The 15,105-nt window shown below is 36.9% G+C and overlaps 1 protein-coding gene across 5 annotated transcripts in view; it reads left to right on the top strand.

The window, feature by feature from the left end:
* Window positions 1-15,105, top strand: part of PDE10A (phosphodiesterase 10A) — a 534,797-nt gene that overhangs the window by 504,315 nt on the left and 15,377 nt on the right. For all 5 annotated transcript variants that reach the window (XM_054023695.1, XM_054023697.1, XM_054023694.1 and 2 more), the window contains exons 17-20: window positions 1,879-2,034; window positions 7,223-7,395; window positions 10,724-10,835; window positions 14,580-14,660. In XM_054023695.1, coding sequence (XP_053879670.1) covers window positions 1,879-2,034; window positions 7,223-7,395; window positions 10,724-10,835; window positions 14,580-14,660 — 522 coding nt within the window. The remainder of the gene's footprint in view (window positions 1-1,878; window positions 2,035-7,222; window positions 7,396-10,723; window positions 10,836-14,579; window positions 14,661-15,105) is intronic.

Below are 15,105 nucleotides of genomic sequence, written 5' to 3' on the forward strand. Positions count from 1 at the left end.
CTTTAATCGTTATACTTGTACACACTTAAAATCTATCTCTTCGTAATGAAGTAAACTTGCTTTATTTTTAATCTGAACCAATCCAATGCTGTGTTTGAACTGAACTGTTTGGTAGCTCCAGTTAAAATAACACCTGTTGGATAGTGACCCTTTAAAGGAACAACGAACCTTAACATTCCTCTGATTGTTCCAGGACAGGGCAGGACAGTTCCGATCACATGTTTTGGGAAAATTCAGGGCTGGGGCGTCACCTTACCAGTTGTTAACCAAGGCTGGTGGAGAGCAGTAGAAGTCTGTGGTATTCCAGGCAAGCTCCAGGATCCAAAGCTTTGGATCAGGGCTGCCCAATGCATAGACATCAAGCTCATGGTTGTTGCTAGTTGTGGGTGTCCTAGGCAGAGAGCTACAGTAGCAAGGCATTCTGAGGCACTCATGGTCCCAGGGTAAAAGGTGACACAACTCTTCACCAGTCTGGATTGCACCCCAGAAGGTGACACTGGTGTTCTAGTTCAAATAAGGATTTTATTTAAAAATTCTTATCAAATTCAATTTGTCTATCTGGTAGAGAGAGAGCCTGCAATATAAAAATGTAATTCTATGTACTATCATTGCACAACTTGTATGAGAAAAATAATCTAAAAATAATTAGCTTCCTTGTTTTGTCCTCCTGTAATTTAAGAACAGACAGACCAATTTTTTTTTAATTGATGATAAAAAACAAAACAAGGTTAGCTGGTTATGTTGCTGTTAAATCCCGTTAAATAAACAATGATCCCTTCCAGGCCACAGAATCTTTGGGCTGGTCTGCTAAATCCACTTTGCTCCTCTCTACTCCCAATTCTCTGCTGGTATAAGGTGGACCTTACATTACCGGTGTAAATGAGCGCCACTCCTAGAAATAACCAGCTCCTCATGCCTCCCCCTTTTATGCGTCTGAGCAGAGCTCAGGCTGGGTGTGGAATGTAGCATTTTGTCTGCAGATGAAGTATACATTTGTTGCTTTTCCCCACTCTCTCTTTGGACCATCACACACAGACACCTATACATACACACATATAAACACCTAACAAAAATGGCTCCAGTTGCTCATCCTGTAGAATATGTAAATGTATTCTTTAATTCTGCAAAGTCCCCCTCCTGGAGTTTCTTCCATATCCTTCCATTTGGAACAGGATTTGCCTATTACTGAAGAAACAGTAGGTTGACTCTCAGTAACTATCTGCACTGGCTTTTGGGCCTCCTGCTTCTCTCCTGGACTTCCCCAACTTGTGGGAACTTTTCCCCCATAGTTCTTCTTTAAAGGGGGGTTCTCCAGCACAGAAGGGTTTCCACTATCCAATTAATACAGCCTCAGCCTGTATTTAATTGTTTAGTAAATTGATAGACGGGTACTGCGTGGAATGATGTATGTTCCCTGACTCCTTCATCCTCCTCCCACACAGACTCCTGGACCCCAGGAAACTTGTCAGTGGATCTGGGGGCAGGTAGCTGATACACACACACACACAAGAAGGTCAAGCTCAGTTCATGGATCTAATGAGAACAATTTGGCCAAATATGTTTACACTCTGTGTAACTTCTGTGATAAAACAGAGCTATAGTCTGTGCATCTGGTGGACAACTACATCGAGTTTAGAATACCAAGAAAACATACTTTAAACAGGAAACCTGAAACAGTCATACTAATAAAATGGAAAATTGAGAGCATCAAAAATCCATTGCATAGAGTGAACAAACTGCCATTTGGTTTCTTTTTAATTTATATATTGTAGTGTCACTGTACAATATTTAAAGAGATTAAAGTGAAACCTAGAGGCAAGGCAATGCATCTCTTCACTTCTTATATTTTCTTTTTGTTTGCCTCACACATTTCTTTAGCGAAAAGGTCTCCTAGTTGCATGCTTGTGTCATGACCTGGATCACAGGGGTTACAGCAACAGCTACCTTCAGAAATTTGATCACCCTCTGGCAGCTCTTTATTCCACCTCGACTATGGAGCAACACCACTTCTCCCAGACAGTGGCCATTCTGCAGGTAGGATTACTGAATGCACTAGAGCTTAGAATCATAGTAGTCAATGTAGTAGACTCAGCATTTCTTAATAGCTATTTTTTAAGCATGTTTAATTTCATTACTAGATTTGTAGTGCTAGTCTACAAAATAAAAATATGTGCAAGAAATGTGGCCACAGTTTATTACAGCAAGCCTGTGTTCCACTATTGCCAAATCCTAAGTATTAAAAAATCAGGAGTCAACCACTCCCTCCCCCAAAATCTTGAGATTTCCATAAAAGCCCATAGATTTTAAAAATCTAAAGAATTGAGGGTTTTTTATTTGCTGTCTGGTTTCTGAACCTTTGGGGTGCACTTGGGTCATGTTTTGATGCTTTTTTCTCTAGCCGTGAAAACCTAGAAACTTACTTGTTTTTTAAATGAAAAATTCCCTGAGATTCCCATATTGTCAGATGATTCCAGCAGCTGATGCTTCAAGAAAGAGTAGGTCTACACTGCACTCTGAGATGTGGTTGCAGCTCAGGTAGACTTACGTTGTCTTTACCCACGCTAATATGGCTAAAATGGCAGGTAGAAGCCATGGCGTGGGATAGCAATGCAAGTAGGTACCCAGGGTCCCCGAGGTGCTGGTCCAGCCCACACTAAAGTCCGCATCACTGCACCTGAATTGCTGTTTTTAGCCATTCTAGCACAGGTAAACAGATGTTGGATTACAATGTAGACATACCTAAAATGACCAAATTTGAGACTTACAATAGAATCACAAGAATTGGCAACAGTGCTTATTAGTCTTTTATTTCAGAGTTATAGCAATCTGCTGTAATAAATTCCTGGGAGAATTAAATGTGTGGCTTTAAATGTGCATGCATCCTTTACCTAGGAGCAAACACAATTTTTGGCATGCATGGAAAAATGTGCATAATAGTTTGATTATTTTCATATGCTTTCTTCTTCTTCTTCTGTGATTTAAAAATAACTATTTTAAATATTAAATTTTGTATGCTGGTGGATCCATAATATGAAGTAGTGCCTTTGTGAGTTGAGTTGAGTTAATACAAACCTACCAAGAGCGTGCTAACCAATTTCAGGACAGTTAAACTTAGTGATAACACACAGGTATTTTGTCATTCATTAAAAATAAACTGATGTTGAACTGGAAAGAGAGAGACTTCATAGCTACAAAATAGCTCCTAGTCCATTATGATTTCTGTGCTCACTGCTTTTCATTTTGGTGTGCACATTCCCTATACACACCCTTTTCATGGTAATGTGTCTCTAATCCCTTGCTAACTTTTTTCTCTTCCTGGTTTTTCAAGGGGAGCATATTTATTTTCTTCAATATCTTATCAGCTATTCATAAAAACACGTGTTCTGTATCACATTCATAAGCACATCTTGTGATTCATATTTTGAGGAATCCTATACATGGGAGCCTTCACAGAATGTAAGCCTTAACTCTTAATGTTCCTTCATTTAGGAGAGTGTAAATGAGCCCCTCAGTGTTAGTGTGGCATTAGATTTTTAATATTTGTTTTTCAAATGAGTTTATATACAGTGAGCAAGAAACTCAGTCCTATTAAGGCTTCTTTGCAAACTTAAATCAGTACTGTAATGGCCTATTTGGGGTTTCCTCTGCATGGTGGAATTCCTGAGTTGTATAGATCCACCATAGCTGCTCCTGTGCTACATCCTAGCCCTGGCAGTTGGGCACAGGGTGGTGTTTTGAGAAATGGGACATGGCCAGGATGCTACTGTGTATGCTAAAATACTGGCAGCCAAAATGGTCACTTGGGGACACTGGTGGCCAGTGTCATATAAAGCAGCCTTTAGGTTGCTCTGTTTTGCACTAGGGACTGGATGGCCCCAGGATCAGGGAACCTTCTTAGATTAGCACCAACCAGAGCTGAGGGATCTGGCCTTGTGTGTCAGCAGTAAAAATAGTAATTGTAAATAGTAATAGTAAAAATGTTACATTAATTAGAACTTTATAGCTATTTGTTTCAACCATCATAAACATAGATTTATGACATACTTATTTTTAGGGCTGTCAAATGATTAAAAAATAATCACAATCATGAGATTTTTAAAAAGTTGTGATTAATCACAGTTTTAATTGCACTGTTAAACAATAATAGAATACCAATTTAAATTTATTATAAATATTTTTGAATGTTTTTCTACATTTTCAGATGTTGATTTCAATTACAACACAGAATACAAAGTGTAGAGTGCTCACATATATTATTATTATTTATTACAAATAAGAAATGGGCAGCATTATCTCCCATAAATGTAAACAAAGTTGTTTGTCTTAGCAATTGGCTGAACAAGAAGTAGGCCTGAGTGGACTTGAAGGCTCTAAAGTTTTACATTGTTTTGTTTTTGAGTGCAGTTATGTAAAAAAATAATTCTGCATTTGTAAATTGCACTTTCACAATAAAGGGATTACATTACAGTTCTTGTATGAGATGAATTGAAAAATACTATTTCTTTTGTTTATCTTTTAACTGTGCAAATATTTGTAATAAAAAATCATATAAGCGAGCACTGTACACTTTTGTATTCTGTATTGTAATTAAAATAAATATATTTGAAATTATAGAAAAACATCCAAAATATTTATAATAAATTTAAATTGGTATTCTATTATTGTTTAACAGTGTGATTAAAACTGAAGTTAATTGTGACTATTTTCTTAAATCTAGTTAATTCGTTTTGCATTAATTTCTTGAGTTAATTATGATTAATTGACTGCCCTACTTATTTTGTATAAATATAAAGGATTCCAGTTACCAGTTTTAGCTGATCATGGAAAGAATCAAATCTTATCAGCAGGCATGCATTCCACATAGTGTTCAGCAACATAAATGGCATACCCAAAATGGCAGCTTTCATTAGTACATAAGAAACCAACCAGTTCTTGTAGGTTAATACTGTGTGCGGAAACCATCATAACTATCTGGTCATGTTAATGTTCCTGATATTGTAACTTCTGAGGTCCTAAAAGGTGCCTACTGCACACCCTGTGGTGTTATGCTACTACATAACTTTAGTAATAGAACATGGAGCATATTAATGGTAATCATGCAGCAAGAGTAGAAAAAAAATCAATGCCAAAAATCCAGACTAGGAGAACTACTGCTAAACACTGTCTGGCACCAGAGTGCTGAAGATGGATTAAAATGAGTTTCTTGAAACATCCTGTACCATGACTTGGGACATTGTCAAAGGAACATTGAGACACAAATGGATTGTATTTTCTCTTCATTATTCACAATAAATATATTTGTCCAAGCAAAATGTTGTAAAATAAAGTTCACATTCCTGGTGATGGGCAAAAACAAGCCTATTTTATTTGTACCAATAAGAGATTGTTTTAGAACAACTTATCCTTATGGATAATGCTTGACAAAAGACAGGGAGACTCTTGGTTATGTTCTGCACAAGTGGCAATGAAATGTTGAAACACATCCAAGTTTAATGTATTTTTAATGTTTTCTGTTTATTTGCACCTTGATTTGGCTAGTTCATCCTTTTTTCTTCCTGCCTCCTCTGGGTTTTAGCAAGACCTTTAATTAATTGTTTCCAAAAGGAGAGAAACATTGAATAGTCCAGAGTTTTCTAACTAGATGGTGTAGCTTTCACCAGTTGTCACATATATGGATATTGTTCATTACATATGGTTTAATAATAGCAAAAATGGAAAGGGCATGAAGCATGGCATGTTGCCATAGTTTCCATGGTGTAAGACATTATTCTCTCTAGTTCATAAGTCAGCTCATTCTTAAACAAAGATGCCTTTCCCTAAATATACGCATGAAAGTACTATACCTAACTTCGTTTCGAAAGAGGAAATTGCATCTGCTAATGAATATTAATTATATTTTATTTAGGGCACTTTAATCAAATTGCAATAACCTTATTACAGTAACTAGATATTTCTTTATCCATATTAAATATTGTGCATACACTTACACTGTGCACTATTAAAACACTCCTGTTATCTTCAGGAAGAAATCCCAAGCTAGTTTGCCAGGCTAGTGGCATCTCAGCCCTCTGGATCAGGCTGGGAATCCCAGGCTCCCAACCAGCTGTAAGTGGGAGTGTTTTGTAGAACTGCTGGGAAACGTTTTGTTAAAATGTATTTCTGCCTAGTAATTTCTTCTATCTTCAGAGAGCTTTCTCCATTTAGAAGGAGAGAGGAGTGTTTAAAAACAAATAAACCCCAAACAAGCAAACATTGGGCTTGAGAAGTGCTGAGAACCATCAGCTCCAGGGCTGGAGGGGCACTCAGTACTTTGCAGTAGGTACCCAGCACCTTCCAGCATCAGGCCATATCTTTAGGGAAGGTTGCAGGGCTAGATCTTCAAAGTTAGATACATGTAAATATTTCAAGTGCCTAATTTGTGTGCAGTTCGGGTACTAAGGTGGGCAAATGTCCAGTTATCCACACATCTGACCATGTGAGAACCCCAATCTTTGGTTTGAACTTGCACATGTGTTATTTGTGTACATGTTAGACACATGCAGATATTTGTTCCTAATTTTTAAATTTTGGCCCACAATGTAAATTCATTTGCAAACTTTGGGGAAATGCAGAGTGCTAAAATCAATGGAGTGAAGATTTAAGATTCATAATAGAGATAATATGTTTGTTAATGACAATGGATTGGGCTAATCACGGTAGGATGTACTATAGCAAAAAAATAGGGATCTATGAACTGAGTTTTGTGAGAGATGGTGTCTAAAGTATGCATGTCTTTGAACCCTAAACACAGAGCAGCAATTCAATCATAGCAACAGCTCCATGTTAACCTTTTAAAAAGAAAATATCAAAGCGCGTTTCATGCTGTTCATGTTTTCATTTATAAAATTCAAAAATCCCTAGTGGGCTGTAAAACTGTTGTAAACTGATAAATAAATATAGGAATAAGAAGAACATAAGAATGGCCCTACTGGGTCAGACAAAGGGTCCATCTAGCCCAGTATTCTGTCTTCCAACAGTGGCCAGTGCCAGGTTCCCAAAAGGGAATGAACAGAACAGGTAATCATCAAGTGATCCATCCCCTGTCACTCGTTCCCAGCTTCTGGCAAGCAGAGGCTAGGGACACCATTCCTGGCTAATAGCCATTGATGTACCTATCCTCCATGAATCATTTCAAAATTAGAGCTTGTGCTTTTTATTGGTTTTATTTTTTATTTTTTCATAGCTGGAAGGGCACAATATCTTCTCCAAACTGAGCTCCAGCGAGTATGAGCAGGTCCTGGAGATCATCCGCAAAGCCATCATTGCCACAGACCTTGCCCTGTACTTTGGAAACAGAAAACAGCTGGAAGAACTGCATCAGACAGGAGCCTTAAACCTTAAAAACCAAGCACATAGGTAAAGCAAACAAGCAAACGTTCATAACTTGAAGAAAGAATCTTGTTTCTGGAAATGACAACAAAGAAGAATTAAGATGAGAATTTTTACCAAGCACACAATATCTTGTTCTTTACACCAGTTGTTCTCAAACTTTCGTACTGGTGACCCCTTTCACATAGGAAGCCTCTGAGTGTGACCCCCCTTATAAATTAAAAACACTTTTTTATATATTTAACACCATTATAAATGCTGGAGGCAAAGCGGAGCTTGGGGTGGAGACTGACAGCTTGCGACCCCCTGAGAGGTCCCATCCCCCAGTTTGAGAACCCCTGCTTTACACAGAGTAAGCTCTAAGACCAAATATATATATGCACAAATATAGTATTCCAGATATAAAAAGGCATTTACAGTGTTCAGATACTTAGCTTAAATCTATCACACTGACATTTCATTGCCTTCAAACTGTTCCTATTGAGGAGTTCATTAGTAACTCAGGCCCCAGTTCTGCAAATTCTTACACACATGCTTTACACCTGTCTCATTGACTTCAAGGGGATTATGCATATTTGTGAAATTATGCACATGCATAAGTGTTTGCAGGATCAGGGCCTAAGTTCCTGAGCCGACTCTAGTTAAAATCAATTAATTCTTTTAATGGTAATTACCTATTCATACAGTTAATATAAAAATACTTTTAGCCCTAGGGCCTGATTCTCCACCCATGCCAGTGTAAATAATGAGTAGCTGCATTGACATCAGTAGAGTTATACTGGTTGGAAACCCAGGGTTAGTGAGAGGAGAATCAGACCCCTTATCCTTGAGATTTAGACCACAGAAACATCAGGTTTTATAATATACATTCACACTTGCATGCCTAAACAAAAACTAAGTGTTGTGAGAATGAAAGTTGCACCAGGATTCACCTCACCTACCTAAATCCTTGAAAGCATGAAAATAAGAAATTAAGGGAAAAGTCTCCAATCTCTTTTGCCACTTTCACATAACCTACCCCACACTCTATAAGGCATTTATTCTACCTCCAGCACATACTGAAAAGCAGTACATACCCCAGCTTCATCCAGCTTGGTCTGTCATGCCAAATCTTGATGGTGATCTCATACTCTCTTGTATCAATAGATTGACACATCTGATTGCCACGCAGTCCATTTACTCTGCTTTAAGATTGCTGAGGTCACTGTTAAGGTTTTGCTTGACAGAGTGAGTTGGATGAAATCTATTACTTTTAGGTAAGCAAAACACAAAGATTGTATGGGATGTTTTTTCATCCATGCCAAAATGAAAATCTGAGCACTACCGCTACACCATATTAAAATATCCGGTATGGAGAAGAATGGACTCTTGTGCCAAGTACTTCAGAATTTGGTCAGCTGAAAGCACAAAAGATCACAAGTACCTTTCAGCATAACTAAACTCAGAAATATATACTCAAAGCAATTTTGCATTAACCTTTGAAATTTAAAACTTCTGGATAAAACAAAATAGGATAGATGCAGTTTTTTAATTAAGTATTTTTAATCATGTATTGAGAGGATATAACAGAATGATCATTACTTATCCACAATATGAGCATGCAGCATTTTTTGTGACATATAAAAAGGTATTTAAATATTTTAGCCTCTACTTTCTCCTAGTATCTCAGATTCTAATCAGTTAACTCTCTGAATTGGTTAGGGTATTCAATTAGTGAATTCAGGGTATTTCAAATTATTCATCTTTTTGTGCTTTATAACATTTTAATGGTCATTAACAATAATCACATTAAACATTTATGATATATATTTATCATAAATTCTCAATTCAAATGTGCAATTCCAATATATGTCCTTAATTACAAATACCTGTGAATTACAAAGGCCAAAATACCTATTTAAAAAAAAAAAAGCACCTCACATAGACACATTCCACCCCTCCAAACTAAAGTAGCACAGTCTAACAAAACTTTTCAAAATGATTGAGAGAGAGAGAGAGTTTCCTGTGGAAAATCGCACCATTTGACCAGTTTTCAGTCCCTTGGTATGTCTTACACTGGGGCAAAACTGGTACTTGAATGGAAATACTCTGGAACAAGCTTCCAGACCATGTAAAGAATAAATATACACCTCTACCCCGATATAACGTGACCCAATATAACACAAATTCGGATATAACGCGGTAAAGCAGTGGTCCGGGGGGGGGGGGGGGGGGGCGGGGTGCACACTAGCGGAGCAAAGCAAGTTTGATATAACCTATAATGCAGTAAGATTTTTTGGCTCCCGAGGACAGCGTTATGTCCAGGTAGAGGTGTATTTCCACCTTGGCTATTATGGAGGGTTTCTTATAGCACCTATCATTGTAGTATCTTGAAGCTCAGGGAAGGCAACAAGTTCCTCTTTCCCCATTGCTTCCCAAGCCCACTTTGAAAACAACAAAAATGGATTACCCTCCTGATGGCAACCCTGAGAATGTCCGAAGAATGGAAAAGTCCTTCTTAGGGATTGGAAATTTTACCAAAATAGCAATTCTGAAATAATTATTACAAAATAGATATTTTGGTAAATTTCCAAGAGTAGACATGCCATTATGTAAATTAACAATAGAAAATGAGCTCTGGACTAAACTTACTCATACTAGAGTGGGCACGTATATTACTGCTTAAAAATGAGAATACCTGACCACTGATATCCTTGAACTACTTAATGTTTATATCTCTGCATAATTATGAAAGATCTTCATTTTGCTTATATTTCCTACATGTTATATGTCTGGCACTAAATTAATCTATCTTATAATAAAAATACAGGCTATTAGGACAAACGAAATTCTAATTTACTACTAACACATGTTCAAAACAGACTAGCATCATACAATATTTAAAATACAAAGGGACATTTTAGTATAGTACCAAGTCAGATATAATAATTGCTTAAAAACTTCACAAATACAACAGGTATAAATCACGGGACATAATTTTTCTCAAAAGTAGATAATGTATGCTATAAATCAATTATAGCATGGTCTTCCTTGAAACACTACATTTTATTTACACTTGCTTGGGTCAGCCATTTGGCTCAAATTTTTCACTTGGCTGCTCTTGAATAGAGCCTTTTTTCAATAATATAAGCTACTGAACTGAATAAGAGAGATGGTACTAATATGATTCATGTGATGAATTATCAATGAGCTAATATCAAAGGGGGATGGTGGAGTTATGTGGGAGGTATTTTGTAGAATTTTTACTTTTTGTTTGTTGTTGGACATATATATGTGACAGGACACATACAGAGTTTCAAAACACAATAATATAAAGCTTTATCTAAATAACAAATTTCATATTATTGTATTCTAGGGATCGTATGATTGGTCTGATGATGACAGCTTGTGATCTATGTTCTGTAACAAAGTTGTGGTCAGTTACCAGATTGACAACTAATGATATATATGCAGAGTTCTGGGCTGAGGTATGTATGTATCTCTCACATTTGTTCTACATATGGAAAATATCCAGATAAATGAGAGAAAGGAACACAACAGTAGGTTGATCTAGAACAATTTTCAATAGATTACTTACTAGTATGTCTTGAAATATATTCATTTATGCATGCAGATGTATTGTAAGCTCCCTGGAAAACATTTGAGCAGCTAAATTAGTATGGGGGTTTGTCATCAACTTGCAAGCAAGAAGTATATTGTTTTCCCAAAATAAAAGATTTATATTTAGAAGGCATCTCCTCATAATAGAAAGTGATTTAATGGGTAACAAGACAAAAAAGAAGAAAATCTGTATGATTTTCAGATCACTAGTGGGAGTTCTCTGAAATAGACGTAGCTGTTTGTGATGGTAGCCTTGTAATAAGCCACAAAGCTCCCTTTACAAAGACGATGTGATGAGAATCTATACATGGAACATAGTTGTACTTGTACAATTATGTCCTATGCTTAGATAAATGAGAACCCAAATACTGTTATGGTAATTCAAAACAAGAGGGGAAAGGATGACTGATGAAGTGAATGTAAGGTATTATTCAAAGAATGTTGCATTGGATTTAGCTTTCTTTTGAAGAAAAGAGTTTTAGAGCCTAAACAGATTGATAATTTCCCTTTTAATAGCCAATGGTTTAGATGAACAAAGATGGGAATATGGGCTAAAAAACTAAAACCAGAATTATCCTACAATTCTCCAGTTTCAGATCTGTTCTATATTGTGAACTGATTTTGCATGTGTAAATTGTAGGGCCTGATCCCTTTCTCTATATAGTAGGTGTGTGTCTGTTAATTTTAGTGGAGTTACTCCTGATCTACAATGGTGTGAGGGGGGAATCAGGCTTGGATTTTTCATGGATTTTGTTTGTTTCTTGACTACTTTCTTCTGGAATTCAAAATGTGAATTATTTGGTTATTGTTTTATTTTATCTCAGTGATTCCGTAGCAAATTTGCTTTGCTTACAAGTATAAAGACATCTATTGTAACTGCCAGAGCTGTAAACCTAACATGGAACAGGAGAATCAAGTTGGGTTATTTTCTTCTTATCAGTAATAAAAGTGGGATTAAGGACAAAATTTGCCCTGCAGAGTATTTGACTGGTGAGGATGTGCGAGAGGGAAAAACTTTAACTTGACTCCCTAATCCCAGGATGTGTCTGAGAGAAACATCTCTTTACTTGTAAATGGAGGATATTTTCTTTGGAAACTATTGACAATAAACACAGAGCCCCGCAAAAATATTTTACTGGATCACTTTTCAGAAAAGGATAATCTGAGGGGGTGTCAGGTGGTAGAAGATGCATTCATTCCTGTGCCTCACCCTGTCCTAGCAGACAGCACAGGCGGGTGCTACCTCAGGAACATAAAAGGGTCTGAAGGCTCCTCCGAAGCAGAGGAAACTAGGGGCAGGTACAGTGTTTCCCCTGTATCCTGCAGGGGAAACTCTAAGAACAGCCAAACTCAGTAGAAAATTTAGACTGCGTTCCACCATATGTTTTGTTATTACTTAAGTTAGCAATAATGGTAAACTCCGGTAATGGGGTAAGTTTGGACAAGATATAGTTGTTGTCTGTACAGTTCTCAGAGATGAGTGGAAAAGCCACTTGCTTACAATCTGCATATGAGATTAATAGCTACTTTCAATATATTGAATACAAGTTACTAATACCAGTATGTTTAAAACGTTCTTCACTTTGTGTAATTGTTAAATAGGATCATATATCTATATATAGGTATCAGTTAAACACAATGTTTTATTGATATATTTACAATTTTTAAGCAAGTTCGAAGACTACCATTTATTAATTAATTAATAGAATTGCAATTTGTATTTCTTACATATACCAACTACTTCTATGTCTGTATTCTATATTTTCAGATTTTTTGTTGAAAAGCACAAAAAATAAAGTAAAAATTGCTTTTATATTAACATTACTCACTTTCTGAATTAGTCCTGGATGCTAAAGTGAAATTTGAGATGCATTAAAGCACGAATCCCTATATGCCGTTGAGTAACCTCTATACTCGGCAAGCAGTTTATTGGAGTATGTTTAGCAATGTAGAATAGAATCCTGTTTATCCAAGCCTCCATTATCCGGCTTTCTGTATTAATCAAACCACCAGCTGCCTGGGGTGGTCAGCACATTCAAAAATCAGCCACAAGAGGGGGAGGTTGTACTCATTGAATAAGTGACACTGATACTTTCCGTAAAATTTAGTTAATATTTGTTTTTATTTTTTCACAAAATGTAAAAACCAAAGATTCTCTGTAAAAACACAAATTCTGCATTTTTCCATGGCAAATGGATTTCTAGGATCCCTGCAAATCAATGATTCTCTCTACCTCCTTTATACCGGCATATGTTATCTAAGTTATTTGGACTCGTCTGGTTCAACTTGTTCATCTCACATTATGCTAATTTCAATTACTGTTCTGGTTTATAGAAATGGCTAGGAAGACTGGACTGGACTGCCCGAACAAGATATACAAACAGACAAAAACGTGTAAACAAAGATCCATACATATGCATATATGAGTTAAACACCGACCATATTTGCCAGAAGTGTACATATGGAAACCTCACTCGTAACCAGATTTGCCTGTACATCTGCCATTAGAGAGTAGTATGTACTGTAAGATATGTTGCTCTTACAGTGTGCAGAACTGTACCTGCTTTTCAAATTATTTGCCTTTTATGAATACAGTAGAGGTCTGAAACAAGCACAGATTATATCAGCAACTTCATGAGGTAGTTTCTAGAACACTTATTACTCAGTTTTGCAGTATGAAGGTCACATTAGGTTCTCTACTATTCCTGGATGTTCAAGTAATAGCTGTGGCCAAAACTAATCTTATTGCATCTATATGTTTCTTAGATCACATTTCTGCAGTGTTCTAAACATGCTGTTCTGTTTTAAGACCACTGGGCAACTTTACAACATTATGCTGGTGATCAGCAGGGTGCACTGGCTTCTCTTTAGTTCCCAGGTAGAATTTAAGGTGATGGTTTTGCCCTATAAAAGGTGTGGCTCCCGTATACCTGAAAGTCTGCCTCTTTCACCATGTAATACTGCAGCACTTGTGATGAGCACAAGCGTGTGGCTAGCACCACTTGTTTTTAAAAGAGGTGGCTGATTGGAAAGATACTTTCTGCAAGGTGCCCAATACTGAGAAACTTACTCCTCACCTTTGGTCCAAAATTGCCTGGATCAACTGACCTTCAGGGCATGCTGCAAGATTCATCTCTTAGGCTTTTCCTGAATGAGTTAGTTGAGGGATTGTGGAATAACTTGTCAAAGCAGGTCATTATTTTATGAGGCATTGGTGACACATTTTAAGAGAAATGGGGTTCATTGTGGGGAGGGCAGGTAAATCTTTATATTGGTCTGTTATTTTTACTCTATACAACTGCTTCAACCTGGGATAGGCCCATCTAAAACAAAGTTAAATGCACAAAAATATATCACAATCATGCTTAGTTTCTAGGAGTTATTGCTTACATTACCATTTGAGTATATCATGCTCATAAAAGGAGTCCTTGTTGTACAGTTTTCTGAGATTGTATCTTCAATTGTTCCCATATGGTATGTTGAATTCTAAAGACTTAGATTAAAAATAATATAAACCAGAAACACCTTTTGAGTTAAGAAATCTTGATTTTTCTTCTGAATGTCCTTAGTTATTCAGGAAGTACATGACTCTTTTTTCTTTCTCTCTCCAGGGTGATGAAATGAGGAAGATAGGTATTCAACCTATACCTATGATGGACAGAGACAAGAAGGATGAGGTCCCTCAAGGCCAAGTATGGGCTGTTTTAAAATTAAATGTTTTATAATGGCTGCAAGATATACACAAGTAAAACTTGATAAGGGATATGATATTTCCAAACAAACCCATAGCTGATTTTAAAATTGCTACTGGAAACATCCTCCTCAGAGACATTGTTGGAACAAGAGCATGCTATTTCATGCTGTCCTGAAATATAGTGTGTTGCAGCTCTATTTCCTCTAGACCTTCGCTCTTTTTAACCAACTGCTGGGAGAAGGCACATTCAAATCTCTCACTCAGAAGAATTCCACTCCCACCTAGAAGAGTATGATTTTTGAGGTCCAGTGAACGGATGCATGATTGCCGCAATTATGCATTCAGCAGAAAGCCCTGTTGATAGGCAGACTGATGCAGCCGTAGTAATGAGGGGAGGGAAGAAAGCTGCCCACACATTTCAGATTAAGGGCAGCTTTTCTCAA

This window comes from Malaclemys terrapin, chromosome 3 (assembly GCF_027887155.1).
Source record: "Malaclemys terrapin pileata isolate rMalTer1 chromosome 3, rMalTer1.hap1, whole genome shotgun sequence".
Classification (NCBI taxonomy): Eukaryota; Metazoa; Chordata; order Testudines; family Emydidae; genus Malaclemys; species Malaclemys terrapin.